Here is a 26,413-nt window from a genome sequence, read left to right as displayed (position 1 = left end):
TATTTTGTATTTTTATCCATTCTGTAGATGCATTCCTTACACCAAATCATTCCTGGTCAGCAGAAATGATAAGGGAAATTACCCCCACAACTGGATAAACCAAATAAATGAAATGGTTAAAGACAAAAACAAGGTATGTGTTTTTATGTATGTATTTTAGACAGGAGATGTTCTTGATGTTGTTCTTCAGCAATTTTCAAAAGGTTTAAAAGGACAGAATTAATTCTTGGACTTGGACTTGGCAACCAGGCAGAAATGGGAAAATCCCTTTGTTACAATTATATGAGGTGCTACATACGAGGAGAAATATGCCATATTAATGAATACTGTACATTAGCGCTATACAGAAGACTACAGATAAATTAAACATAGTAATATAATTGAATTGTTTTTTCTTTGACACAAAAACCTTCCTATAAAGACAAATTTTGTGAAAGATCAACAATAAGGCATCAAGGTGGAATCTGTCAGTAACAATTTCTTATAGGAAACATCAAATCAAATTGTCATACAAAACAAAAACATGGGAGAGTTACTATGTGGAAAGTGCAAATGTTGTATGGGAGCTTGTTTACGGTAGTTTAAAGAAACCTGTGAAAGAAACACATTTATTTTTTGCAGTGATCATTTTTAATCCAGTTTATTGTTCAGGCCTTTGTTTCTGAAGAACCTGCCTGCTCGCAAATTAAACATTTAATGTAACTCGTATTATTTACATTATATTAGTAATTTGTTCACCAGGTAATTTTAAATTTGTTCTTTTAACTGGACATCAGTTCTAATATGATGCTGACATAAACAGGTGAGGCACCACTCATTTGCCAGTACTGGTGGCTAAACCCTGGTGCTTTGTTAGGTTTAGGACCAATGGCCAATGATAACAAGAGCCCTTTAAAAGAAGAGGGATTTGTTGGAGGTGAATTCTTTTCCATCACCCCACATAAATTGTGTTGGCCCATGAGTACGAATTTGGTCAGAGCTGGGGTTTCTAAGTGACCCAGTAGAGAGAGAGAGTTTGGCCAGGGTCATGATATAAGGAAAACTCATACGTGCAGAGGTCACAGTGCATCTGCTCAGGTCACCTCTTAGAGACTGTGCACAATCATTTAAAGGACTGCTTTCAAGATTGTGTTTCGTCATGCTGAGTAATAGCTGTAACATAACACCATAAGGCCACTCCATTTGTGTTTTGAGAAATGTCATGGCAGCATGAATTGAACATTGTAAGTACAGGGATACTGAAATTGTTTCAAGGCTACAGCTGTGTTTTAAAGAGTGAATACAATAGTTCATGTAAACCCAGGAAGCTTAGGCCAGCCTACACCCAGATGATGTACTCAGATCATTCCCTGCTGATGTAGTCCCCTAAAAACAAAAACTCTTTACTGTCTATCACTCACACAGGTTTCTTTTATTATTTTGTCTATTTGAGCCATTCCACTAGTGGGATGACAAGCTTGTGAGTGGCATGAAAGGTGCCCTCTCAGATCTGGACATGGAGCCCCTGCTCTATATCTGTAGCACTGATCTGAAGGAGACTCAGTAGGTTTTATATGATGTGTATCCCTTCATTAAAGTGACACTGAAGTATATCCGTCCATGCTTCTCACTCACCTGTTAACAGCAATTTACTGCTTCTAATGATGACTATACCACAAAGATGAATCACACACAACATTTAAGTCAAAATAGTAACATAGTTTGTGATGTATTAGGCAATTGTTTTGTTTTGTTTTTTGCGTTGCATAATCAGTAATAACCATGTTATTGATCCCAATTAGACTGTAAGTACCCTGCTGATAGGAGAGGCTAGCGTGTCAGGAATGTACTCCTGTGTGAGCAAGAATGAGGTGGGCTCCAGCACATTGACGTTCCCTTTCTACGTTGTTGGTAAGTGGGTTATCACAATAAAACAACAAAAATATTAATTGAAATAGAATTTAAATCTTAGATGAAAGTGGATATAGAAATTCAAAATGTTTATGTAATTTCAAAGTACACTGGAATCTACACATACAGTACACACTGTAACAAATTACAAGCACAGGGAAAGAATGTGCAGATTATACTGTGCAATGTAAAGACCAGAGGGGTCCATTGAAATCATCCTCACTGTAGCCACAAAAGATTTAGGACAGAAGAGAGGCAAACATGTCATGAGCCATATTAGAGATATTACATGTTTAAAAACAACTATGAATAGCTACAATCCTGCTTCAATGCCAGCAGGTCATTCTTCTTTCTCTGCTAACCTTCAGCTGTGAGAATTTACTTTCCTATGTGCATCAGGGAATTTCTAAATGTTTCCTAAATTAATATCAATTGAGACAGTTATGTAATAGCAACAGGGTTCAGTTTTCACTGCGTACAAGCACAGTTCATGAAGCACAGCTAAACACATTTCCTAAAAGTGTGAAGGATTGCTTTTGGAGGGCAATACACGAGGTAAGCCCACGATTGAGACTAGGCCAGGTACTAAAAGCTAGTGTCCCAGAGGTGAGGAACACGAGGAATGCAGGCATGTTGCTAAAATAAAACAGGACAGAATTTTCAAGATGACTGTCTTGCCTTTTGGAACACAGATTGCTTTCCAGCAATCTGAATAAATAAGCCCAATTTGGTTCCCTTGGGCATGTAGCTTCACTCCAGTTGGATGTGTGCAGGAGTACTATCAGCAGTGCTGTCCACTGGCAACATGCTTCAAATTAAGAGTGATGAAACAGGAAATAACTGCAAATTTCACATTCTTGGCCTTGCAAAGACCAGCTCTGTATCCAAAATAGGATCTCTGGCCAAGAGCATACGTGTCTCTGCTCATGTGAATATGTCAAATGTTATAATGTATAATTAATTGAAAATCTAGTTGACCTTAACTGATCATTAATACATTATATCTAAACAGATAATTTACCTAATTTCTTTATTATGTCACTTTAGATCAACCTGAGGAAATTACTACTGAACCTCAGAGAGCCATTGAGGGGGATGACATCACTTTGACCTGTCGGGCAGCTCGCTATCTTTACAAAAAACTAGAGTGGTTGGATTCCAAGAATAAAACTGTTACTTCTAATGTCTCCAGTCTTCAGCTCAGCAACTACTCCGTTTCCCTTTCTCTCCATCTGCATAATGTGTCCCAGAACAGCACTTCAGGTTATAAGTGCAAAGGCTACAAGATGCACGATAACAAGATCAAGACTGCTTCACTTAATGTGGAAGGTAAGTTAGAAGACGATTGCATTTCTTTTAAATAGTTTTACAAAACCATTTCCATAAACTGTATATTAACAAATACCTAGCTAAATGCTCTGCACTTATATAGCACTTTTATACCTGTTGGCACTCAAAGCAGTTTGCACTGCTTCTTATTCACCCATTCAAACACAAACACACTCATACACCGGTGGGGGAGTTGCTATGCAGCTGGCCAACACTCACTGGGAGCAACTAAGTTGGGGTTCAGTGTCTTGCTCAAGGACACTTCAACATGTGACCAGAGGAGCCAGGGATTGAACCAACAACTGTGAGATTGGTGGACAACCGCTCTACCTTCCTGGGCCACAGTCGCCCAGTAGCTTTGTCATTCTGGAGGACTTTAGCCATGTTATAAGTGGGCATCTTTCGGCTGCTATAGGTCAATTCACACAAGAACTCAGAAGCTAATCTTGCAGAATTTGATGATTTGCTGTCTAAACAAGATAATATTAAAGCATTTTAAACTTTTTTGTTTGCTGCAGCAAGAAAACGCCCTTGGCTGAGTCAGAATCTGACTAATCAGGATGTGAACAGCAGCAACACCCTGATGTTGGCTTGCTTTGCCCTTGGAGTTCCTCGTCCCTACATCAACTGGTATAAAAATGGCATTCTAGTGGAACAAGGCCCAGGTAACCTGAGAGTATAGGAAGCCATGGGATATGAATGTTTGCTTTGTTTATTTTGTTGTTTGATTTTGGTGAAAAGACAAATGAAAGACTTTAGGTGTTATTCCCTTCGATTAAAACAGACCAGGCCAATCAGAAAAAAATCATCTGACCTTCATGAGTTGTGATGATCCTGCTATTTTAGGTCAATTAAGATTTTTACGGCACTGATGTTCACTTTAGTGTACAGTTATTTTGGAAGAAAGCTGTGCTGTTAGACTGTACTTGCAATTACTTGTAATGTAAGCGATATGTTTACATTGTTTCAGTTGTCATCTTTACATTTTTTATGACCATAGTAATGTTACTACTGTTAGAAAATAAATATATATATATATATATATATATATATATATATATATATATATATATATACATATAAAATATTATCATGAGTTTTGATCCCACAGCATTATTTAATTTTGGGACAATGGTGTTTAAGGTCTTGCTCACAGAAGCTAAGCAGAAATAAGAAAAGTATATTTATGTTACATATGCAAATGCTCATCTGCAGCAAAAGTGGGTGTTTTCCAGCTACACATATTTATAAAAAAATGCAAGCTTAACTACCTGATAAAAATAGCTTTTCACCTGATTTTCAATATTGCAAGGCTGCCTCTTCACAGAAAATTGCTGTTAAATAACAAGCTGCTAAAATTGGTTCATGTTGCAGGTATCACAATGGGTGAAGACGGAGTTCTGACCATAGAAAGAGTAAAGAAAGATGATGAGGGTCTGTACGAATGTGTTGCCAGCAATGATGAGGGTATTGCAAAAACAAGTGCTGTTGTTACTGTGCTCGGTAAGTCATGCAGACACCTTGAGATTTAAAAAATTATCAGTACAACAAGTGGAGTCATTGTTTTTTCTGTATGTCCAATCAAAATCCCTGTGGCGTCATGTTTTCCTTTCACCACTACAAATTGTTTCTGGTCTTACTGCAGTATGAAAAGTCTCCCCTGACAGATAATCTGTGGCTGCCAGGAATGCTGGCCTAAATTGAGTGTTATGATCAAGGCTCTGGCTAAGGGTGCTTGGCTTGAGGATATGACCTCTGTGAAGTATTAGGAGGTCCACTAATGGCTGTAGAGATGGATTCCTGTAGCCAAAAGACTCAAAACTCAATGATTGTCATTTTACATGTGTGCGGCTCCTTACACTTACAAGTAAAACTTCCGTTTTGTCCACATGTAGGCATTTGATTAGATTCTTATTTAACTGAACATGAATTTACTCTTGATCTTCAACTTTTGAGTTATTACTTACTTCATTCCAAACATATTTGCATGATTGCCCTTGGCTGTTTAGTCAAGGACCCTGTGAAATAAGAGCCAGAAAGGCTTTTGTAGATTCAAGGGATATAGGCTTTCAACATGTGGCAGGCATGTTTATAAAAACAGTGTAGTTTAAAACACTATAGAAAAAAGGTGGCATATACTAAACACACCAGAAATACCAGTGAGTGATTCTACTTTCCAGTGTTTATAGTCTTTCAGAGAAAACGTATAAGGAAACAAATTGCATAATAACATAAAATAAAAGCCTCAGTATCTTTAGTCAAAAGCCACACTGTTTTACAAACTTGTAAGTTTCTTTTTGATCCCAATTCTCTACACATCCACGTAAATATAACGACTTTTGACATGATGAAGAGTACACATAGATTTTTTTCCCAAAGGGGTGTTGTAATTGATGACAGTTCTCTTTCCAGGGGAAGAAGGGAAACCTAATATTGAGGTAATAATACTGGTGTGTACTGGAGCTGCAGCCACGTTCCTCTGGCTCATGCTTATCCTCTTCATCCGCAAGCTAAGGACGGTAAGGCAATACATGATTTCCACTGCTTTCAACCACATAAGATTTTCATTTGCCAGGATGTGTAAATGTTCTAGCAGCCAAGAAGTGACATCACATTTGTAATAGTTTTGCTGTTTCTATTTCATGAATAAGCAAATGTGTTTCTGACTCATGCTTCTTGTGAATGACTGTTTAATGAAAATATAGATTTATTATTTATATTTTACACATTTCCTGACAATTGGGAATGTTTATATGTATGAAAAGAGAACATAATGTGCTAACTACACATGCAAAAAAACTGTAAACATTGTAAAAATGTTTGTGACTTTTAGTGCTCAGATGTTAATGATTTGAACATTTTCACTACATGCTGACTACTTAAAATTAAACTTAAGTTAAAAGTTCGAACTTGTGCCATGCTCATTATTATCAAAATTAATTTTTTATGATTGCTAAATTCATTTCTGACCTTGCATACTTTTAGCAACCGGGACACTATAAGATGGGTCCGTCTATCATTATTGACCCTGATGAGTGCCCACTTGAGGAGCAGAATGACCTTCTTCAGTATGATAGCAACAAATGGGAGTTTCCTCGTGACCGCCTGCGACTAGGTGAGAACTGTGCAACCCCAATATATGGGAGACGTGTTTAAGATTCACAGTGTCATACATATTACAGACAATAATAAAGCAACAACTTTAGACACAGTCAGCTGATTAACCTCATCTAAATTTCAAATAGGTTTAAATAGTTTATGGAGTTTTATGAGTAATTGGAGTTCATTGTAAAGTTATAATCAATTATATCCTCCACATAGTTGACATGAAACTATAATGGGTTATTAAGAGCTATGGTTATGATATTCTTTCACCACATAACATTTGGTCGTAGCATTTGGTCACAACACAGACTAAATATCAACATACAGATCAAGTTCAACACACAATTTCCAGATGTTTTTTTTTTTGGTTTATTTCGTTTTTTAGAAAAGGTTAAAAGTTAATTTTAAAGTGCTTCAGATATACAAAGCCACATAAAGAAGGTACATTGAATAGGGGTCACCCCTCCCTGTAGCTGGTGTCTAGGGTTATTACTTATCAATGACCTGTCTCAAGTGAACCCTAAATTCTCTTGAAAAACTGCCTGGTGTTTAGAGCAACCACGTGTTGTTTTAATTATAGACCCACAGCCTGACTGACAGGGAATCCAGTCTGTTTTTTTCTAACTTCATGGACAGGAAACTCTAATGTCATCCCATTTATGAAATACCTCCCTCTTTTGCCAGGCAAAACTCTTGGCCACGGAGCTTTTGGGAAAGTGGTGGAGGCATCTGCCTTTGGAATCGACAAGCTGTCAACCTGCAAAACTGTTGCTGTCAAAATGCTGAAAGGTAAGATGTCAAAAACATAATCATACTATGACTTCAATATTATTGGAAAACATTAAGTTGACTATTTATATATTGACAATTTTCTACATATTTTTTTTACATTAGTTTAATTTACCCATGTGGCCTAATTAATCCACTGACACCATCATTGATCATAGCAGGCCAGCTGTCTGTCATTTTTGCAGAAGATTGACATTTTGGTTGCATAACCGGCTCATGAAGTAAAGCAGCACATGTGCCTGCAATTAATGTTTGGATAGAAGTTCAGTTCAAAGCAAAGAATACTTGTTCCTCCCAAAGTGCAGTCAGAGGTAAAGGCTAAGTGCCCCTGATGAAGCAACTGCGGATCTGACAGCTCAGAGCAGAATGTTAAAGATCTGCATTAAAAACATGTTTATATTTGAAATATCTTAGAGGCTCTAATATTTGGATTTGGAACAATCATCTGTATCTGTCTTTGATTTTAGGAGGAATTATTTATAATCCAATTCCAGTATCTTTCCAAATATTCACAACAAACCATAAATGTTTGATCAAAATGAAAACAGGAAAACCAAGAAGCTAAAAAGAGTTTTTACTAAAGAGGCTTAGCTCTTTCATTCACCACAGCTTGTGGGAATGATGTCTAATTTTCAAAATAATCAAGCTACATTACTGGAGAACTAAATAGCTGTCAGTGATTAGCCATATTAGGATAAATTATCTGTTAGGATTAAAAAAACAATGGCAGGTGGGAAGATGCTGGTCACTGTCATAGCATTAATCATGTCTCAGCATAAATCACAGCCTCTCAGTGAGGAACAGACTCTCTGGCTGTTATTAGTCGCAGGTCAGAGTTAATGGAAAGCAGCAGGTCTTCTCAAATCAACCGTGGTTTAGCCAGAGACTCCCTAACTGCTTTAGCTGCCAGCTCATAAATATTTTGTTGGATGACGTAACAAAAAATACTTTTCAGAATTAATTGTGATGACTTTACATCATTGTTCAAACTGATTAAAATCAGTAGAGATATGTAATGTGAGCAGCCCCTGTTTCATTTCTCTAGTTTTTTTGGCACTTAACTTTGAGGATGTTTTTCATCAAAAACCATTTCCCAGATAATCCATCTACCATTGTGCAGGCTTTTTCAGTGTTTCTCTATGCTTGCATATGGCAACGACAAAAGTTATTCCATTCCCTCTATGAGGCATAGAGAAAATTAAAAAAAATAATAATCTAGATGTTTATTATATATTTTGTGTGTACACAGTCAAACTTTAGGTTATTGAAACAAAAAAGGAACCTCTGGCAAACTTCTTTTTAAATCTTTAGGTTATTGTCATACTCCCTAAGATGTGACATTTCAGAGTTGGTAACTTGTTAACTAACAAACATCGTTTTCAGTTTTACTGATCTGCAGTAAACAAGAAATATTACTTCATTAATAGAATGAAAAGACAAGTAGAGAATATGCAATCAAGCGTTCACTGTAGTTTGGGTTTAAAATGTTTTATTGAGAAAATAGACAGTATGCCCTTTTTGTCAGGGTAATTATTACTACACTAATCTGAACATGTTCTTTGTGTGTTTACACTATTATAGGAGGCGCCACGTCCAATGAGCGAAAAGCTCTCATGTCAGAGCTAAAGATCCTGATCCACATTGGCCACCACCTGAACGTGGTCAATCTTCTGGGAGCCTGCACAAAGCCTGGAGGTAAGCTGTGTACTGAGGACCTATTTAAAAGGAAATCCTTAGGATCCTTATTGTGATCTGTCACATGCTGTAGGAATAATAATATGAAATCTACCATGTTTACAGGACCACTCATGATGATAGTGGAGTTCTGCAAGTATGGCAACTTGTCAAACTATTTGCGAAGCAAAAGAGAGGATTTCATTGTCTATAAGGTCAGCCACACACTGCATGATTTAGACTTTGTAGTACTTCAACTGTACTTTGTCATTTAGCTGTGAGCTCAGTGGTTTTGACATCCATATAGAAAGACCCATGTACTGTATGTCAGCAGCAACCATTAACCTCATTCTATTTCAAACCAAATATGTGTGCTGGTCAGAGTCAGGATGGTAAGGTGGTGTTATCAGGATCGTCCTGCGAGCTGAGTGAGCTGATGAAACGCCGCCTGGAGAGCGTGGCTAGCACCGGAAGCTCAGCCAGCTCGGGCTTCATCGAAGATAAGAGTTACTGCGACTCAGAGGAAGAGGAAGAAGGTAAAGGCCAAGTGCATCTTGCTTCCCTTCAAAACTTTCCCCCCCTCTGTTTGTCCCTCCTGCTCTCTCCACCCCTTCCCTCTCACCCCTGCTCCACCTTTCTTAACCAGGAATAAAAGCTCCCCTCAGATTGTTTTCTAGCCCAAGACTGATGGGACATTTCCTCCCGTTCAGCAGTACAATCACTGCAGCAGGAGCCGCTGTCACCCCACTGAGTCTGGAGAGGCCACTGTTTATTTCCTGTCCCGAGCTGAGTGTTGCTTTACTCTCAGGATCCAAGCTCAGGCCTGTCACGTCTGCAGTGTTGTTCCTGACATGTTATTTCTGGTTTGATAAGCTGTTTACTCAGGTGGACTATTGGAAGAACTCTTTGTGAGTTGTTCTGTCAGACCCCCAAGCAGCAGACTTGGCCCATAACCACAAGTTTTACCTGAGATCTAAAAGAGAGGAAGAATTGTAATTTATTTTTATCTCTCATCTGTAAAGGATGTTTTAAAGTCAGAGTGTGTAGGAGGGGACATTTACTGTGCGAGACAGGATGAATTGTTAAGATGATGTGTTGTTGTCTGGGACATTTGCAGTTTCCCCATGAGGGCTGTTACTGTTTTGTCTAATCTGATTTATCTGGCATGCATTGAGAGCTGCTGATCACACTGTATACATTTAAAAGTTAAATGAGCAAGATTATTATTCTGAATATAAAAGGTTGTATAGGTCTAGTATAAAAAAGCTTTATCTTTTGTTTCACAGAATCTGAGGATTTATATAAGAGAGTCCTGACCTTGGAAGATTTAATTTGCTACAGTTTCCAGGTTGCAAAAGGCATGGAGTTCTTGGCTTCACGCAAGGTATTCTGTCCTTCACAAAAATTTATATAAAAAACAATATTATGTTTTCTCCTAATCAGTTTACACATTTTATTATATATTATTAAAAAAACATGTTATTTAATTTCAATGTTACATTTTACTGGATATTTTTAATATTCACTATACTCTCCAAGTAGAACTGGTTTATACTCAGTTCAAAAAGAAGTCCAGTCTTTTAAAGTTGACATGCATACATATCATGCAAATCATCTCGGGACTGTACATGAATACATTTCAAATGACAAATTTCAGCTTTTATTAATTTATGCGTGAATCTTTTTGTGTGTACTGTGAAATTTTAGTTAACCATTAATATGTTCGCTGTATAATACTACTATTGTGAATCTAATATTTCAATTCCAAGACTTGTTTAATTTTGAAGTAATTCATAATTTTGGGAAGACTGGATAGAACTGTTAGAACTGAGATTGGAGCCACTGTATTGTAAATAACCTGTTGCAGACCATTTCTGATAACTGAACACATCATATTGTATTGTGTTATTACTGGTGACTTTAGCATTTGTTGCTCTACAAGCAGTGATGCTTTATGATGCACAGAGTACCACTGTAAAGTGAAGTACATGAACTAACATAAGTCAATGTCACACCAAACAAGATTTGTTTTCTTCTCTTTATTCATTAGTGCATCCATCGTGATTTGGCTGCAAGAAACATTCTGCTTTCTGAGAATAATGTTGTAAAGATTTGCGATTTTGGACTTGCCAGAGACATCTACAAAGATCCAGATTACGTGCGCAAAGGAGATGTAAGTTACTAAAATATTTAAAGTGTTAATTCTTTCCATATTATAGTATTTAGTGTCTGACTGTGGTTTACTTACAGATAATTGCTCAAAAGCAATTCAATAATACATAACATGTCAAACATTAAAGCCCCTTTTACACATGCACTGGAATTCTGATATTCTCCTGACTTGGAGGCGGTGTATGTAAGAATGCAGATGTCCTAGTAAGATGTTATCCGGACTTTATCCTTTAAGCCCCTCCCAGCTCATGCATGCAGCACGCTACCTTGTCCCTTGTTGTCAGAAGGGTTTAAAGGGAGCTAATGGGCATGTTGATGATGTTTCTCTTACTTTACTGTCATTGTAGTTGAGTGATATAATCGTTTTTTTACATGCATGGCTCCAATGTGCCCTCAACTGGTTTGTACAGCCTAAGTTTTCTACTGTGTTGTGCCTCCTGTGCACACTGGAATCAAGCACATTTTTTTCCTGTGAGGATATTTCTCACTCAGACGATCTCCCACATCTGTGAACTGCAACTGCTGACAATGTCCAACACTGATTTCTCATGACATTGTCTAGAGTTCATATGTGAAACAGGTTTAAGATACTTCTAACTTTGTAGACTAAAAAAATAACTGAAAAAGCTTTTGTTGGAAATCAAAAAAATGCTCACTTCGGTTTGTTTGGATACTAGATAAGGCAATTGTCTTAGGACATATGAAAGATGTTGCAGGATAATTAGTGGTAGTTAATAAGCGAGAAATGCACACTGGTCAAAAAAAGCAGTAAATTATATCTTCTCTCAATACGTCTGTACAGGCTAGACTGCCCCTCAAATGGATGGCGCCTGAGGCTATTTTTGACAAGATCTACACAACTCAAAGTGATGTCTGGTCTTTTGGTGTTCTCATGTGGGAGATCTTCTCTCTGGGTAAGTGTCATGACTCAGCATTGGTTACACGTTTCAAAATTCACAAAAATAAATAAATAAAGTAAATACTGTTTAACATACAAGGGAGCAAAGAAAGCTAGTTTATACAATCAATAATCAATTAATCAAAAAAATCTAATTGTAAAAGCAACAAACTATAACTTATAATGTATAATGTGCTAAATACAAATTATACGGGGACAAGTTGAAAACGATTAACACAGAGATACTGTAATATCGTATAGAGTGAAAGGATTTGAAAAATACTGCTAATTTCATGTATTGCCTACTGTTGCTGTGCTTTGTACTGTAGCAATGTGTACAATGGTGACTGATTTTTCAAAGTTAAAGTCTTGAAAGTCATAAAATGGTGACAATATATTTCATACTTGACACACAAATTCATTTAAGATGTCCCAGTCTGTAATTAGAGATTATGGGTCTTTCATGGTGAAAAAATATTATTTTTTTTAAATTTTTTTTTTCGGTTCATATCTAGTGGTAGTTTATTCTAAACATCTGGGTTCTGTTACCAGAGATGTTCTTTTAGAAGAGAGCTCTGGCTTAGTGGGCTCACTAGGTGCCTCTAGCTATATAGCCCTGCCAGATGTACTGCGCAATAACTGTCTTTTCCACTGTGTAAATGTGCCTTTGGGACAAAGGGCATGGACTTGTGTTTTCAGCCTTAGAAAATCTTTTCATGCCACTTGTGGAGAAAACATTAGTGAAGTTAGACCATGTTTTAGCATTGGCATGGATCATTAAAACACCTCTATTTAGGCTATCTGTTTCTTCCCAGCTAGCAACACAAACTCACTGTAACCAAACACCCACATCACAGTAAAAAGCTTCCCCCTGCTGTGCAGCCACTACAGTCTTGCCTGTGATTGTCTGTGCAACACTGTACAGAGCTCACCACACATTTCTATATCAGGACTCAACAGGAAATATTGTATGTGCACGTGTCACCATGGGAAGCAGGGGAAAAGTACGTGTGATGGTTAGGCGAGCCAAAGTTGAATGTATTGCTATGCTGTACTTTGTGACTGTGCTGCTTTTGGATCATCGCCATATGGTGTCGTTACCCTTTGCATTTGAATAGAAAGTGTGTCAAATTGTATAGTATCTTAGGTGTAAAGCACATTATTAACCTTCTTTTTCTTCCTGTTCTTCACTCTTGACACCTTCTCACCACATTTATTGTTAAAAAAACACTTACACATCTGGGTAGCGTTAGTTCAACCTCAAATAAAATAAATCAGGAAACAAGTATAGAAAATGACAAAAAAAAGCAGCAAAGGAGCGGCAGAGGTTTTAGAGTAAACCAAGACGGTTTTTGATGTCTCTGTGAAATGTGTCTGAGATCAAAAAATAAGCCAGGTGTGTATAGTATCTGTCATACTAAATATACATTGGAAATGTTTTATTGTAGTTATATGATTCTGGATTATGATATCACTTCAAAAACAAAGCCATTCAAACTTTGGTGTAAATTAGTATGGTTTTTAACCTTTTCAATAAAATAAAAGATTTTCCTTTAATTAGCCTCAGTATTTTGTATTGTTGGCTGTAGTGTTGTTACAGTTTTAAAGAAGTTAATTCAAATTTACTTTACAGGGAGTGACAAGAATCCTTCAAAGTCCAGTCCCTGTATGTTTTACACACCAATTGTTATACTGTGGTTGTGGCTAAAAGTTGGTTCAGTGTATTGCTGTATTTTCACAGGGAGCTTTGGCTCTAATTTAGTTTTATTACAAACATCAAACTTCAACAATAAATAAAATTTATGGTGGTTCCCTTTTATTTGCAAAATGATACATTCACCAGATTCTTGTTCAATGTGACATCACACACTTACTGTATCCCCCAAATGGCCAGAAGTTGCATCATCTATCATTTGGAACAAAAATTTCTCACTCCGATAAACATTGTAAGGTATTCAATTTTACCAACTTGAAAATAATCTAATGTCGTTTGCATCGTCCATCTGACTGCAGTTCTCAGTGGTCTCCTTTTTTCCATTTTACCCCACTCTGCACATACTTGTCAATGCTACTTTTATGGCCATATTTTTTATGCACAACAATTAACTTTGCAATGAGCCTCTCCCCCTCATTTCTTTTTTTGGATTTTACTTCTCCCAGGTGCCTCCCCATACCCCGGTGTCCAAATTGATGAAGAATTTTGCTGCAGACTGAAAGAGGGGACCAGGATGAGAGCACCAGAATACTCTTCCTCTGAAATGTAAGAATTCCTATAAACTATGCTTCTGTAAACAACTAACCTAAGTAAAAGGGCACATGCGAGCAGTTCACTTCAAAGGAATAAAAGTCAAACAGACTGTGCTGCAGTTTAGGAATTTAAACATTTTATTGTTTATATTTCTTGGAAAAACTAGAATATTTCATAATTAGTCATGAAAACAAGGCATATGTCACTAATCTATTATTCAGTTTAAATCTTTTCTATAGTGAATGAAGCCTTTTTACTCCTAGCCGGCACTTCGTAGTTGCATTTGCAGGTCAAGGGTGCCTGATAAGAATCGTGGGCAATCCTGGTCTGAATAATGCAGAGAGAAACATTAGCTGCTGCTTAGCTCCGCAGTAGTAAGCATAAAGAATATTCTTTGAAGAATTTCTGGCTGACATAAATGTAACTATATGTCATGTCTGGGATCCAAGTTCTCCTAGTTAAGAGAGAAAAAAAGATTTTTTCAAACTGAGGTTCTGGCTCTCCTTGCCGCTGAGATCACAGTCTCAGCTCTACAACTGAGTCTCACCCTAACATGTGTTCCTACATTGCGTCTGGCTTTTATTTAAAATCACTCATATGATCAGACTCTGCAGTTCTTAATTGTTTTGAAAGCCTGTTGCTGCACTTCTGTTAAATAATGATGTGGTTTCAAAATATCCAGAGATTTAAAACAATTTGTGCCAAGCAAAACTAACTGAATGAATTTATCAGTGTTGCAAAGGAGATTGTGATTGTAACCTATACACAAAATCTAACCCAGATTGTAGGTTTTAGTCAGACCAGAAGATCTGTAGAGGCAGACGCAGTGGTGCCAACAATTTGCTGTACTTTCCATTGCAGTTTAGGCAGTCTAATGAAGAAAATAGAGCTCCCAAATTCTATATTTTGCATGCTTGAGACTGTGAGGCTTGTCTCTAAATAAACTCAAGATAAAAACTTGCTGATATATTTGGGCAAATGAGAAACCTAGTATGCAGTCAGAAATGTCTGCAAGTGATCACATCTGAAAGCCTTGGTTTTGACACCTTGACCCTTGCTCCAAATTTATCATGTACGAACAATAGAAACCTTCTAGGCAGTGCTGAGCAATTACTTTTTGTAAATGCAGCATTGATTTAACAGGAATGTTCATACACTGTAGAGGAATTTTTCAGATGCTCCTCAGAGAGCTGAGGACAATAAATAGGATACTCACTTCCCAACTTACCACACTTGTCCAACTGGACAAAGTGGCTCAGTTCAACAGAATGCCCCACTGCAGTTCACCCCCACCTCCACTCTCTTAAGACCCCAAACATGTGGGGACAGGCTATTTATTCTCATTAGGGACCAGGCAGGAAATGTGGTTTAAACTGTATAGTCATACAATGTGTCTACTTCCCTTCTCAATGATATGCATAAAGGCTGTGATCATGCGCTTCACATCCTGTCACCGTTAGGAGTGCTAACACCTGGAAAAGTATACTCCTTGCTCATTACTGTGCAGAAGATAGCACTAGATACCCCGCGAACAAACACATGAACAAGAGGAGCGATCAGAGAACTGAAAACAGTACAGCGGTAACAAACCATATGGTTTTTTTAAGTCTAAAGCCTAAAACATGAGACTGCCTAAATATGATCCTAAAAGGGAATCATAAAATTCCTATTTACCTTAAACTGAAGATTTCTTTGGGGAATGTGGCAGTTCTGCAAAAGAAACGCATGGGGATCCATCATCAACTGATCCCAATCAGCAACATGCTGTGAGCGTAATTTAAACAGTAGCCATGGGGCTCTGTTTCCAAAATTCCTACATAAAATGAGACAGACCACTGTGGTTGACACTCACATACAGCTTTGAGTCTTCTCACAGAAGCGGAGATGTTGACAGCTTGTCAGAGATACGACTGAGGCTGTGTGAAGTAACTGGTCTTCACACAAAAACCCAGAGAGAATCAGACACTAGGTTATTATTCCCCAGAGGTTTAGGATCACCTGAAAATAAAGAACAAATGACCAGAAGTGGTTTATTGAAGATTAAGTAAAAGACGCAGGATGACCAGTCCTGAGGATAGTCGTATTTTGTGGAAATTGTCAAATGTTTTTGCACAAATATATTAACCTTTTACCATACATCAATTCTGTCATGCTGGATTTTTTTATGAATGTCTGTCCTGTATGCTGAAAACTTGTGAATGTTTCTCACTGTTCAGAGATGTATTCTTGTGCTTGTAGATATCAGACCATGTTGGATTGCTGGCAGGGGCAGCCACAGGAGCGACCGACCTTTACCGAGCTGGTGGAAAGGCTTGGCGATCTGCTTCAGGCCAGTGTGCAACAGGTATGAATGCATCATATATGAAGCATATTGTCTAAAATTTCAGTCACTATACTAGTTTTGTATCAGCAACAGCAAGAATGAAGGGATTACTATGGCAATGGTTTATGGCAAAATTAATTTATCGGAATGTGACATATACTGAAACAAAGTTATATTTCAAGTTATATCACCACATACTGTGGGAACCCTGGCCATATAGTGTCTTTACACTGCGCTGTGAATAAAACGTGAGACCTGACACAGGATCTTGACTGAGTGCAATTTATATTCATTCCTATTATGTCATGTAAGATCAAATTTCTCTTGCTGTGTTTTTCTTGCCTTTTGTCATGAGTAGATCAAAGCAAACTATACACACGGTGCATCATAATCATTAGGAAAGTATAGAATTTAAAATGCAAAAAAATGTTTTGCTACTCTTTTTGTCTTACTAATGATTTGGTTGAGTAAGCTTTATCTCTATTCTGATCTCTTCAGGTCTACCACATTTTGGACTGGGTTTTACTGTCCGTAGGTTCCTTTCAGTCTCCCCTTTTTTTCAACAAATGAATGTGTGCACTTTTCTTTTTGGGTGGCCATACAAAGGCACAGATTTTCTGGTTAAATGATATCAAGATGCTTCTGAAACAGATGAATGGAAACCTAAGAAAGAGGGGCAGTTAAAGGTCAGCTATCAATAGATGATAAAAAAATGTGCTTGAAAAGACCCCATTATTTTCACATAGCAGAATCTAAAAGGCCTGTTCCTGAGACAGGCTTCGTTTCCCGATTGTACATTACTCCAGACAGATAGTTACATGAAGAAAAACGAATTATATATTACTACTAGTGCAAAGTCAAAATTTGATTGTATCTTCATGTGAAGAAATACACGCTAAAAATAAGGTTTCACATTCAACAAGATGAAAACTACAGCATGTTGCATTACAAATAAGGCTTTGAAAGCTATCATCATGAGAAGAAAAAAAAACAGTGGAGGGGTTTTAATGTCATCAATAAAGGTATTGTTACAATGCAGGATAGCTGGTCATGGGCAATGACTCCTCCTTCAACGTCTTGATCATTATATTGCATTTATTCTTCATGACTTTAATTTGTTTGGCAGCTTGCCATGACCTGTGGATGTCTGTGTTTGTATAACGTGCCCTAAGCCTTGACCTAGCTCTCTGTAATTTGCATCATTGAAGCATAAGGCTGATCTCTTAGATGTTATGTCTCTGATTGGTTGCTTTAGGAAGGGAAACATTACATACCCATCAACACTGCTCTGCTGGCCAACGCAGGAGACCAATCCACCAATATGCCATCTGAAGAGACACCCACACGAGCCGTCTCTCACCGCGACTCAGGGGGCACTTGGTAAGAACATGAATCATTGTGCAATGGATAATTTGCAATAAATGCATACTTAAAAATGTATGTATTTATGTATTTATGTATTTATTTATGTATGTAATTATGTAGGCATTCTAGAATCTTTGCTCATGGGATGGCAAAGTCAGTGAGTATAACAGTGGAGGTATTTAGCCTGCCTACACAGTAGTACCAGGTAAACATCAACAACTAGTGTCTTAGTTTGTGGACACATTAGTAGTTAGCTCAAAGAACCCTTTTATCTTGGCCAGTCACATATAACATATGTGGCATATAACCAGTCCTTAGACCATTAAAGACAAACAGTCTGTTTTGCAAAGGAATAATATCTAAACTAGTTATTGTTTCTTCAGCACTCAGACTAAACTCTAGCAGGAGAATTTCAGGTCTGACATAAGAACAAAAAGAGACCTGATTGGCACGTGATAAGAAACATATCCAAGAGAGCCTGATGACCAGAGAGCTTTGAGTATTGTGGTCTTGTGAGGAATTTTCCTCAGAAAACATAGAGCCTGCCTCAACATTTATGTCCACTTAAAATAATATTTGTTAAGCTCTCAGGTTTTCACAGGTCCTCCAAGTGGATATGTGGAGGGGGTGTTGAAAAGCAGTAAAGAGTTAACCCTTAAGCCAAATTAAGTAGTTGCTTTATCCTCTGAGTGTTGAAAGGCAAAGTAAACAAGATGTATTTTCAAAGTACAATGTCACAGATGCTGAACATTGTTGATCTAAGTGATTAAATTCCTGTGGTTTTGTAAGTGAACTTTGCCTTCTTAGCCTCTAGTGTATTCAAAGGCTTCCCTGAAAAGAAAAATGTTCCCGTTTTTTATGGTCTAATCGTGGAAATTGGTTTTTTTTTTTTTGCTAGGAACATAAAGATCCGTCCTTTTAGTGTGAAAACCTTCGACGAGGTTACCATAGAGAATGGAACGAATGAAAACCATGGGGTGAGTTATTAATTCAGCAAATAATCCAGAAGCAGAATATGTGCTTTTCCGAAACTGAGCATTTAATTTATGTCATTTTTTGTTACCTTTGTAAATACATTTTACAAGTACAGTTAAAAAAACTGAAATTGACCAAAGTACAACTTTAAAATAAATACTAAAATCCATATAATCTTTGGTGATTATTTCATTTCTTTCCCATGAAACTTAGTTCTGTTTTCATTTGGTTGTATTATTTGTCACACCAACAGTGCACCCTATCATTTGATATGTTATTTAATCCTAATTAAATACTTATCAATTAAAACGTTTTGCAAATGGAATCAGCCCTTGTGTTGACCGTAGACAGCTAATGTAAATCATTTAGAAAGAAATGTAGGGGTTGTTTTTTGGCTCATACCTTGTCGTTAGTCATCCAAAAATATCAGAAATGTCAGCTCTTCCCAAAACTCTTTTAAAACTGCTTTAGCTAATAATCAGGCTGAAATCAGGCTTAATTTATTATTCTGTTTGCTCCTAGAAATAATGTTTAATCACTTACTAATTATACTTGCCCAATATATTGAATAAAGGTGACTCGGGATATATTAATTGTGCAATGTGTCTATGTCTCCATCATCATCAGGGTGGTCATTCAGACAGTGGGATGGGTCTCTCATCTGACAACATGAAGACACTGAAGCACCTTGAATCATTGGCGGGGCGACCTCTGAGTATCATGGCTCTGGCGTACGTACACTACAAAACACAGCACGTCTCCTTGCAAGTGGCACATAAGCACGTACAAACACACTGGAAGAGACTGCAAAATGCCAGCTAGGACACCCACCTGCTGTGCTGGAATGTAGACACTATGACTGTCATACAACACACAAGTTTCTTCTGCTTTAAAAAGAATTTAGCGGCTAGTTTTCCCTTTTTTCCCCAAGAAGCCGTATGTGAAAGACACAAAAGAGTAGTGGGAGGGAAAAGTTTTGAAGGTACAAAAGCACAAAAGCAGAGTGAAAGCATCACTTGATGTTTGGCTGTTTTAGGAGCGCACACTAAATCTCTCACACTCTTTGTCTTCACCAAACGAGTCCTGAATGAGCTACCTCCCAGGCTGTTTCAACTTATGAGCCATGGCTCTCTGCTTTGATACGATCCTGAGTAACTAGGAAACATATATAATCTGGACAGAGTGCCGTATACAGGCTATACTCAAAAATCCTGTGAATCTTTTGATGTCTTTAACACTGAGACAATATGGCTTCACTTAATAGGTTAAAGTCAAATGTGTGTCAAATGTAAATCTCTTCTTATGAGGGTCTCTGTAGGCACCTAAAGCTTAAAGATTAAGGCAGCTCAGAAGCAGGGTTAATACACATGGTCAAACCTCTGAACTCCGTAATTGCACCTTAACCTTTGAGTATTATTCTGTTATTAATACTCCTTCAAAGTACTGTTGCTTACATGGAAAAGATTTGCTAGAAGCAATAAATTAAAGCAATAAATACCACTGTCAAATATTCATGTTTCCAAATCTATGTTACATTTCTGTAAAAACAACATAAAACCACTTATAAATGATTAGATTTTAACATGTAAATAACTGCTAAATATCTTATGTGACATCTTTAGCAAACTCTCTGAAGCACTGTATTGAATTTATTTTATTTGTATTGAATCTCACTAAAAGCACTTCTGCAAACATACAAAGAGTAGCTAATAACCAACAACAAGATTTATTACAAGCCTGCGTGTGTCATAAGCCGTCAGCAAAACTTAAAAAAATCATACCAGGCATGCAGAGAATATACAATATACTTTCTTGCTGGGCAACTCCTCAGTCACTGCATCCCTTGAATTTAGGAGGGTTTATAAGGGACTTTCCTGTTAGGCCTGGAGTTCTTTTGTTAAGTCGACATCCACCTGCTACTCCCTCTGCCTTCACCACCGCTCTTTTATTTGATTGAACAGTATATTTAGGAAGTTGCCTCAGCAATGATGTAGGTGAGCTTTAGATTTTTTTTAAATTTTTACAGAGATCCCTTCTCTGTTGCTGATGTGTACTTCCTGAGGGGTTTTCCACTCTTTCCCTTTAAAAGGTTTTTTAGGGAAGTTTTAACTTTCCAAATTGACTGTTTAAGGATACAGAACACCTACAGATTTTTGCGGCAAATATGTGTAAATAAACACAATGAAACCCCAAACAAATTGATTTTTACCATAACAGATGACTAAGAACACAAACTTATATATTTGCATTTGAAACTGAAACCCCAGATGTTTCCACATGTCTGCTCAGAAACTGATTTAAACAATCTACTAATCACTTCAGAGAGAAGGTTAAAGGGTTAAAGTGTTGTTTCTGACTCAGACTCATCTGTGTTTCCTGTTGTTCAATTGTTAATTGTATCCCCATCTTGTGCTTGGCATTTGCGAATCAACACATTGCTATTGTGCAACTAATTTTGATGCCCAGTTTACCAGGTACTTATTCATCAGGATAGCATTCCACTGCAGCAGCGTCACTTACCCCCACTGGGCTCTGACCCTTTGGCCTTGAGAAAGGAGCTCTGGAATGCCATAGCAACCTCTGAAGAAAATAAAAGGCAATTACTCATACTCCGATCATCAACTGAAGCAGAAAAGCTCAGGATGATTGATTACATCATAGATGAATGAGGAACGGTTCGCCTGATTATATACAGCTTCACAATAAATATCAAAACAAACCGCTTTGTGCCCATCTGGTTGTTTACCAGTCACAAACTGGCCATAACAGTTCCCCTCTTTTTACGGTGATCTTCTTTTTTCTACAAAAAGTTACAATAACAATTTTTTATTTAGCACATGCTTTTCTCCAAAGTGAATCACCCAGGACAACTTTAGGGTTCAATGTCTTGCCCAGGGACACTTTAGCATGTACCCAGGAGGAGTGGGAGTCAAACCACTGATCCTGAGGTTCATGGATAACTGCTCTACCAATTGAATTGACTTAATTTATTCTAAGTTAATGCATTCACACTTTAAATATTGTTTAAATGTTGAGGACAAATTTGAGTACTGTGTCATCATTTAGTCAGAATGTCAACTGGGTGCCCTCTCACACTTGTGTGTTTTGTTTTTAATCAGGAAGGTCTTAGTGTGCGAGCATGTTAATTTGTCCATTATCCATTGCTTTAAATTAAGTTTGTGAATAGCCTGGTGACACTTCCCAGGTGTATTTATGTCAGATGTTTGTGTGTTTTCAGGATGAAGGCAGTGAGTAAGAGTAAAGAGTCTGTCTTAAGTGACACAGAGAAGGAGAAGTACCCGCCCACAGTCCCCTCTTTAGACTTCAGCCTGGATGACTCGACTCTGGATGACTCAGCTCTGGATGCCAGCTTGGAGTGTCACAGCCCACCCCCAGACTACAACTATGTTGTGCGCTACTCCACCCCTCCTGTGTAACATCCTGCTCGTAAAGAACCTGATGGACAGCCTCAAGGACTTTCCTTTGTGCTCCTCTGTTTTAACTCTTATCTCTGGACTGTTTTGCAGCATTTGAGAGGAAAACACATTCCCTATGAAAATTGTTAGAAACCATGTCTGCATCCTCCAGTTGTTAAGGCACCTGCTGTGCAAAACAAGGAAACTTGCAGACAGTGGATTCCAGTTTTTATAAGAAGGCTGATGTTAATGCTGCTGGTCTATTCCACATTCACTGTGATAAGTCAAACAGCTGAAAAGAGACTCGGGTATTTCTTTGATCTACTGTGAAAACAAACCCTGATAACTTTGCCGCAGATCTGAACCAACTGCACTCTTCAAAAATGAAGAATAAGGAAAAGAGGATATTTGTATGTTTTAAGTTTATATTCAAAGCTTTGATTTTTAATTTGAAACTACAAAGTAATTAACATAATTTTGTCCATGAAGGTGCTTTAATTAATAACTGCTCGTTTACTTCAGGTCGACCCAGAAACAGAGGAGAGTTGTCTTATGTTTTGGTGGTTGTTTCTAAGGTCTCTACTTTATGGAAAATCACAGGTTAATGGAGCAAACAGGGTAGAGATGGAATTAAGATTGGGCAGCTTGAAATATAACATTAGAGGAAGGCATTTAAATGAACACTTACTGTATACGTGGTTTCCTCCTCCTGTCCTCATCTGGTAATGAAAAGTATTTTTTAAAAGTATATCAGCAAACAGGGGACAGGGGTCAAGCCGGGCACTCTGACCAGTCTGCAGCTGGACGGCCCCAAATGCAGCAAGTTGTGACACAGTGAGTGTTTTGACACCCCTCAATCATGTCAACATTAAATGTTTCCTAAGCTGAACCCTGTCCAGCACGACTACCTGGTGGTATTAATGTTTTGGTTCATTGGTGTGAATTGTGTGTTTATTAACGCTGTCACTTAGTAATCCACTTCTGTTTATTCCTTTAGATTCGTTCAGTATTTAAAAGTAAGCTAAAGGGTTTTCCCACTCATTCTCCCTGATATCCATATGTATATATCAGGGTTTAATTCCAGACTTAAAATGTTTGTGCTGCTGTATTTACTGAAAGTAAAGCTGAACAATTTGCTGAACCATGCATGTGGATATTTTCCATACTTCCTCTTAGTGTTAGCAAAGCTTGTTGGCCAGGCTACAGGAAGTTCACACCAGTCTGGTTCCCAGTGTTAATATTAAAATCTGCTTGTTTTTAAAAAATTCTTAAAATATCATTTTGTTTTTAATTGTAAGACAGGATGTATTGTGTGCCGAACCTTCCTTTACACCCATGTAATTCTGTAAACACACATCTGTTACTAATGCAGTTGGTTGTTTGGACTTGTTGACCACTAAAGAAAACAATATTTGTGTAAGCTACAGTATAAAGTGAATATTTGAATGATTTGTTTCAACTGTCAGCCAATTTGTTTTGTTTATATGGACAGGAAGAGGTTATGCACTGATACTTTATATTAAGTATAAATTTGTATTCTAAAGGTATATTATTGTATAGTTTTTAGGCTTGTGTTCTTAGATATATCTCATGTTATGTTTTATTTAACTGTCGTGCATAGGAAATTAACATTTGCTGTGTTTGTGGTATTATTTCTTGTAGTCCTAACACCATGTTTACGCATTACAATTCCGTATTAGAATTTCATCTTGGTTTATCATTTTAGTTACTGCTATCACAATAACATTCAAAATGTGTATGCAATTTAATAAAAGTAATGTTCCCCAACACTGTTACCTGAGCATTTGAAGTAAATAAATGAATCTATATATTTATAAATTACTTCCAGACTTGACTCATAATTCCTTGTAATTGTTATATAAGAAACACATGCATTGTATTTATTTTTTCTCTAAGTTGAATCCTAGACACGTTTTTTAGCACCACCATGAGGTTGTCATTTGTGGTTAAGAATGAAGTGGTTCTTTTATTGAGGGTTTATCTTGCAATTTAATAGAGACATTCATTTTCATTATTCACAGATTTTTGTTTTGGATTTGTTTTAATGAAAATATTGATTAATTATGGTGTCAGGGCTTCACTCAATGAGGCAAATTATCTACATAATTAATGGGGCGGCAGTGGCTCAGTTGTGAGAGTGGCCTCCCACCAACCATTGGGTCGAAGGTTTGCACCCTGCTCTTCCCGACCACCTGTCTAAGTGCCCCTAGGTAAGACACTGAACCCCCAACAGCCCACCCCCAGCTGCGCAGTGCTGGTCCCAAGCAATTAGAAATTGGGGAGGGTTGTGTCAGTAAGGGTGTGAAAACTGTGCCAAATTAAACTGCAGATTAATGATCTGCTGTGGTTAATGAACTTTCCTGATGTTCCTCAAGGACCTACAGATAGAAATGTTTTTTTTTTAAATGAGTAATCCTAAAATAAAGAATGAAGGGAATGACTGGTAAATTATTAAAAAGTTAGCTGTTGATATGTTTTTTAATAGAATTGAAATCCTTGTTGAACAGGTGAAAAGCACTTTTAAACATCTCCATCAGACCAAATAACCTGACTGCTTCTAATTTGAAAGCATCTGCTATTAAGCTTGTACTTGTGAGGCAACCAATCTTTCATCAGACCCTCACCTAATTTCAAATGTGGAAAACCTCACATGTCCCAATGATGTATGGTACCATTTACTACCATCCTGTAGCGTTAACACTAACTGTCATTAAAACCTTGGATTAGTAGCTCACAAAGTTGGATGAGAGTAACTTTGATTCTTAATATTTTGCATATAATTGTAGTAAAGACGATGCAGCTGCAACATTGAAACACACATTAAGACACAGGGACAAGCCTGTACTAGGGCCTTTTACCTAGGTTTTCCACCAGACTTTAATATAATTCAGCCAATGCTCTTATTGGCCAAAAATAATTTGACAGGAAGTTAATCCTCATTTGATTTTGTGATACCATTCACTTTTAAATACAACTACAAGGAATTTAGAGTCACCAATTAACGTAAGATGCAGGTCTTTGGAGTTTGGGAGGAAACTGGAGAAACACAGGCAGAACACTTGAACTCCTCATAGAAAGGCCTCTGCCAGTCAGCCACGCTAACCTCTCCACCATTGTGATGCCCTGAAGCTTGAATATCAGGCTCAGTTTGTGTTATTGTTTATTGTTATGCAGCATGGTGTCTTTGCAGGGTAATTGTCTTCACCTTAAGTCAAGTTTTCAGATACACTAAAAGGATGTTGTCTCTAGTTGGTAAGATCACACCAGGCCCCTCACATATTTTATTTTGGAGGAAATGTCATCTAGCATCAAATAGAAAATTTACTGTCTCACAGGTCTGTTAATCAGAGTTTAGGTTCAGTGATTAATACCGAAGGTTTGCACTGCAGCTACTTTTCCATGAGGTCTGATTTGATAAATGTTTCTAGTATGCATGATGTTGGTTGGTTCACTGTTCACTGTTCTGAATTATGTGACTTGAGCAAAAAAACAAATTTCAGTAGAAAATTCTGACAATAACAATACATCAATCATTAAGGAAATAATGGAAAATGGGCTAATATATTTTCTGTTAAACACAGTGACTCATAAGTAGAAATGGTCATTGATGCTCAACTTTTAAGGCGTGTGAGCTTGTTTATATTATTGTTTAGTCTAACTATTTTTGAAGTTTCTGCAGTACAAGCAAAGAGCCATTCACTGATTTTTGCATTTAAATAGTTTTAAGGGATTGAAGAGGTAATATTGTGCAAGAAATTTAAAGAGAGAGGGGACAAATTAAATAATGACTTGCAGAACTTCATAGTTTTCAATTTTCTGTGATTTATTTCCTGACCTCTTAGATTTAACTTACAAGACCTCAGATTGTCCCGGGTCCCATGATGGGAAACAGTGGCACAAGAAAGAGTAATCAGATTCTTCAGGCTATTCTTAACTTCATCCGTGTTGATTTACATGTCAAATGCTCCTTGATTATTCCCACTTGACACTGACACATTTGTAGCTTGGACTGTGCTATCAGTGCACAGCCCCTCATCTGCTCCTTGGATTGTGAGAGAGTCACATCCTTGCTGGGATAAGGTGTCGGCAGCCTGGCTGTTCATCAGGACAATGCCCCTCTGAATGGGAAAGGAAGGAACTTAAAATCATCCTGATCGCGACTGGAGGACGCCACACATCAGGCTTCCTATGGGAGAGCAGTGTCCCTG

The 26,413-nt window shown here is 37.5% G+C and overlaps 1 protein-coding gene across 2 annotated transcripts in view; it reads left to right on the top strand.

The window, feature by feature from the left end:
* The window catches only part of kdrl (kinase insert domain receptor like), a 40,879-nt gene extending 16,853 nt beyond the window's left edge, over positions 1 to 24,026 (top strand). For both annotated transcript variants that reach the window (XM_067518141.1, XM_067518140.1), the window contains 20 exons: positions 28 to 133; positions 1,782 to 1,890; positions 2,938 to 3,219; positions 3,738 to 3,884; positions 4,594 to 4,722; positions 5,632 to 5,738; positions 6,205 to 6,334; positions 7,009 to 7,113; positions 8,695 to 8,808; positions 8,914 to 9,002; positions 9,170 to 9,323; positions 10,074 to 10,171; positions 10,838 to 10,960; positions 11,762 to 11,873; positions 14,018 to 14,117; positions 16,344 to 16,449; positions 17,684 to 17,808; positions 18,692 to 18,770; positions 19,396 to 19,499; positions 22,007 to 24,026. In XM_067518141.1, coding sequence (XP_067374242.1) covers positions 28 to 133; positions 1,782 to 1,890; positions 2,938 to 3,219; positions 3,738 to 3,884; positions 4,594 to 4,722; positions 5,632 to 5,738; positions 6,205 to 6,334; positions 7,009 to 7,113; positions 8,695 to 8,808; positions 8,914 to 9,002; positions 9,170 to 9,323; positions 10,074 to 10,171; positions 10,838 to 10,960; positions 11,762 to 11,873; positions 14,018 to 14,117; positions 16,344 to 16,449; positions 17,684 to 17,808; positions 18,692 to 18,770; positions 19,396 to 19,499; positions 22,007 to 22,205 — 2,518 coding nt within the window. In that variant the 3' untranslated portion in view covers positions 22,206 to 24,026. The remainder of the gene's footprint in view (positions 1 to 27; positions 134 to 1,781; positions 1,891 to 2,937; positions 3,220 to 3,737; positions 3,885 to 4,593; positions 4,723 to 5,631; positions 5,739 to 6,204; positions 6,335 to 7,008; positions 7,114 to 8,694; positions 8,809 to 8,913; positions 9,003 to 9,169; positions 9,324 to 10,073; positions 10,172 to 10,837; positions 10,961 to 11,761; positions 11,874 to 14,017; positions 14,118 to 16,343; positions 16,450 to 17,683; positions 17,809 to 18,691; positions 18,771 to 19,395; positions 19,500 to 22,006) is intronic.
* Positions 24,027 to 26,413: the final 2,387 nt, after the last annotated feature.

The sequence above is a fragment of the Channa argus genome, chromosome 10, assembly GCF_033026475.1.
Source record: "Channa argus isolate prfri chromosome 10, Channa argus male v1.0, whole genome shotgun sequence".
Classification (NCBI taxonomy): domain Eukaryota; kingdom Metazoa; phylum Chordata; class Actinopteri; order Anabantiformes; family Channidae; genus Channa; species Channa argus.
This window is presented reverse-complemented; position numbering and strand designations above follow the sequence as displayed.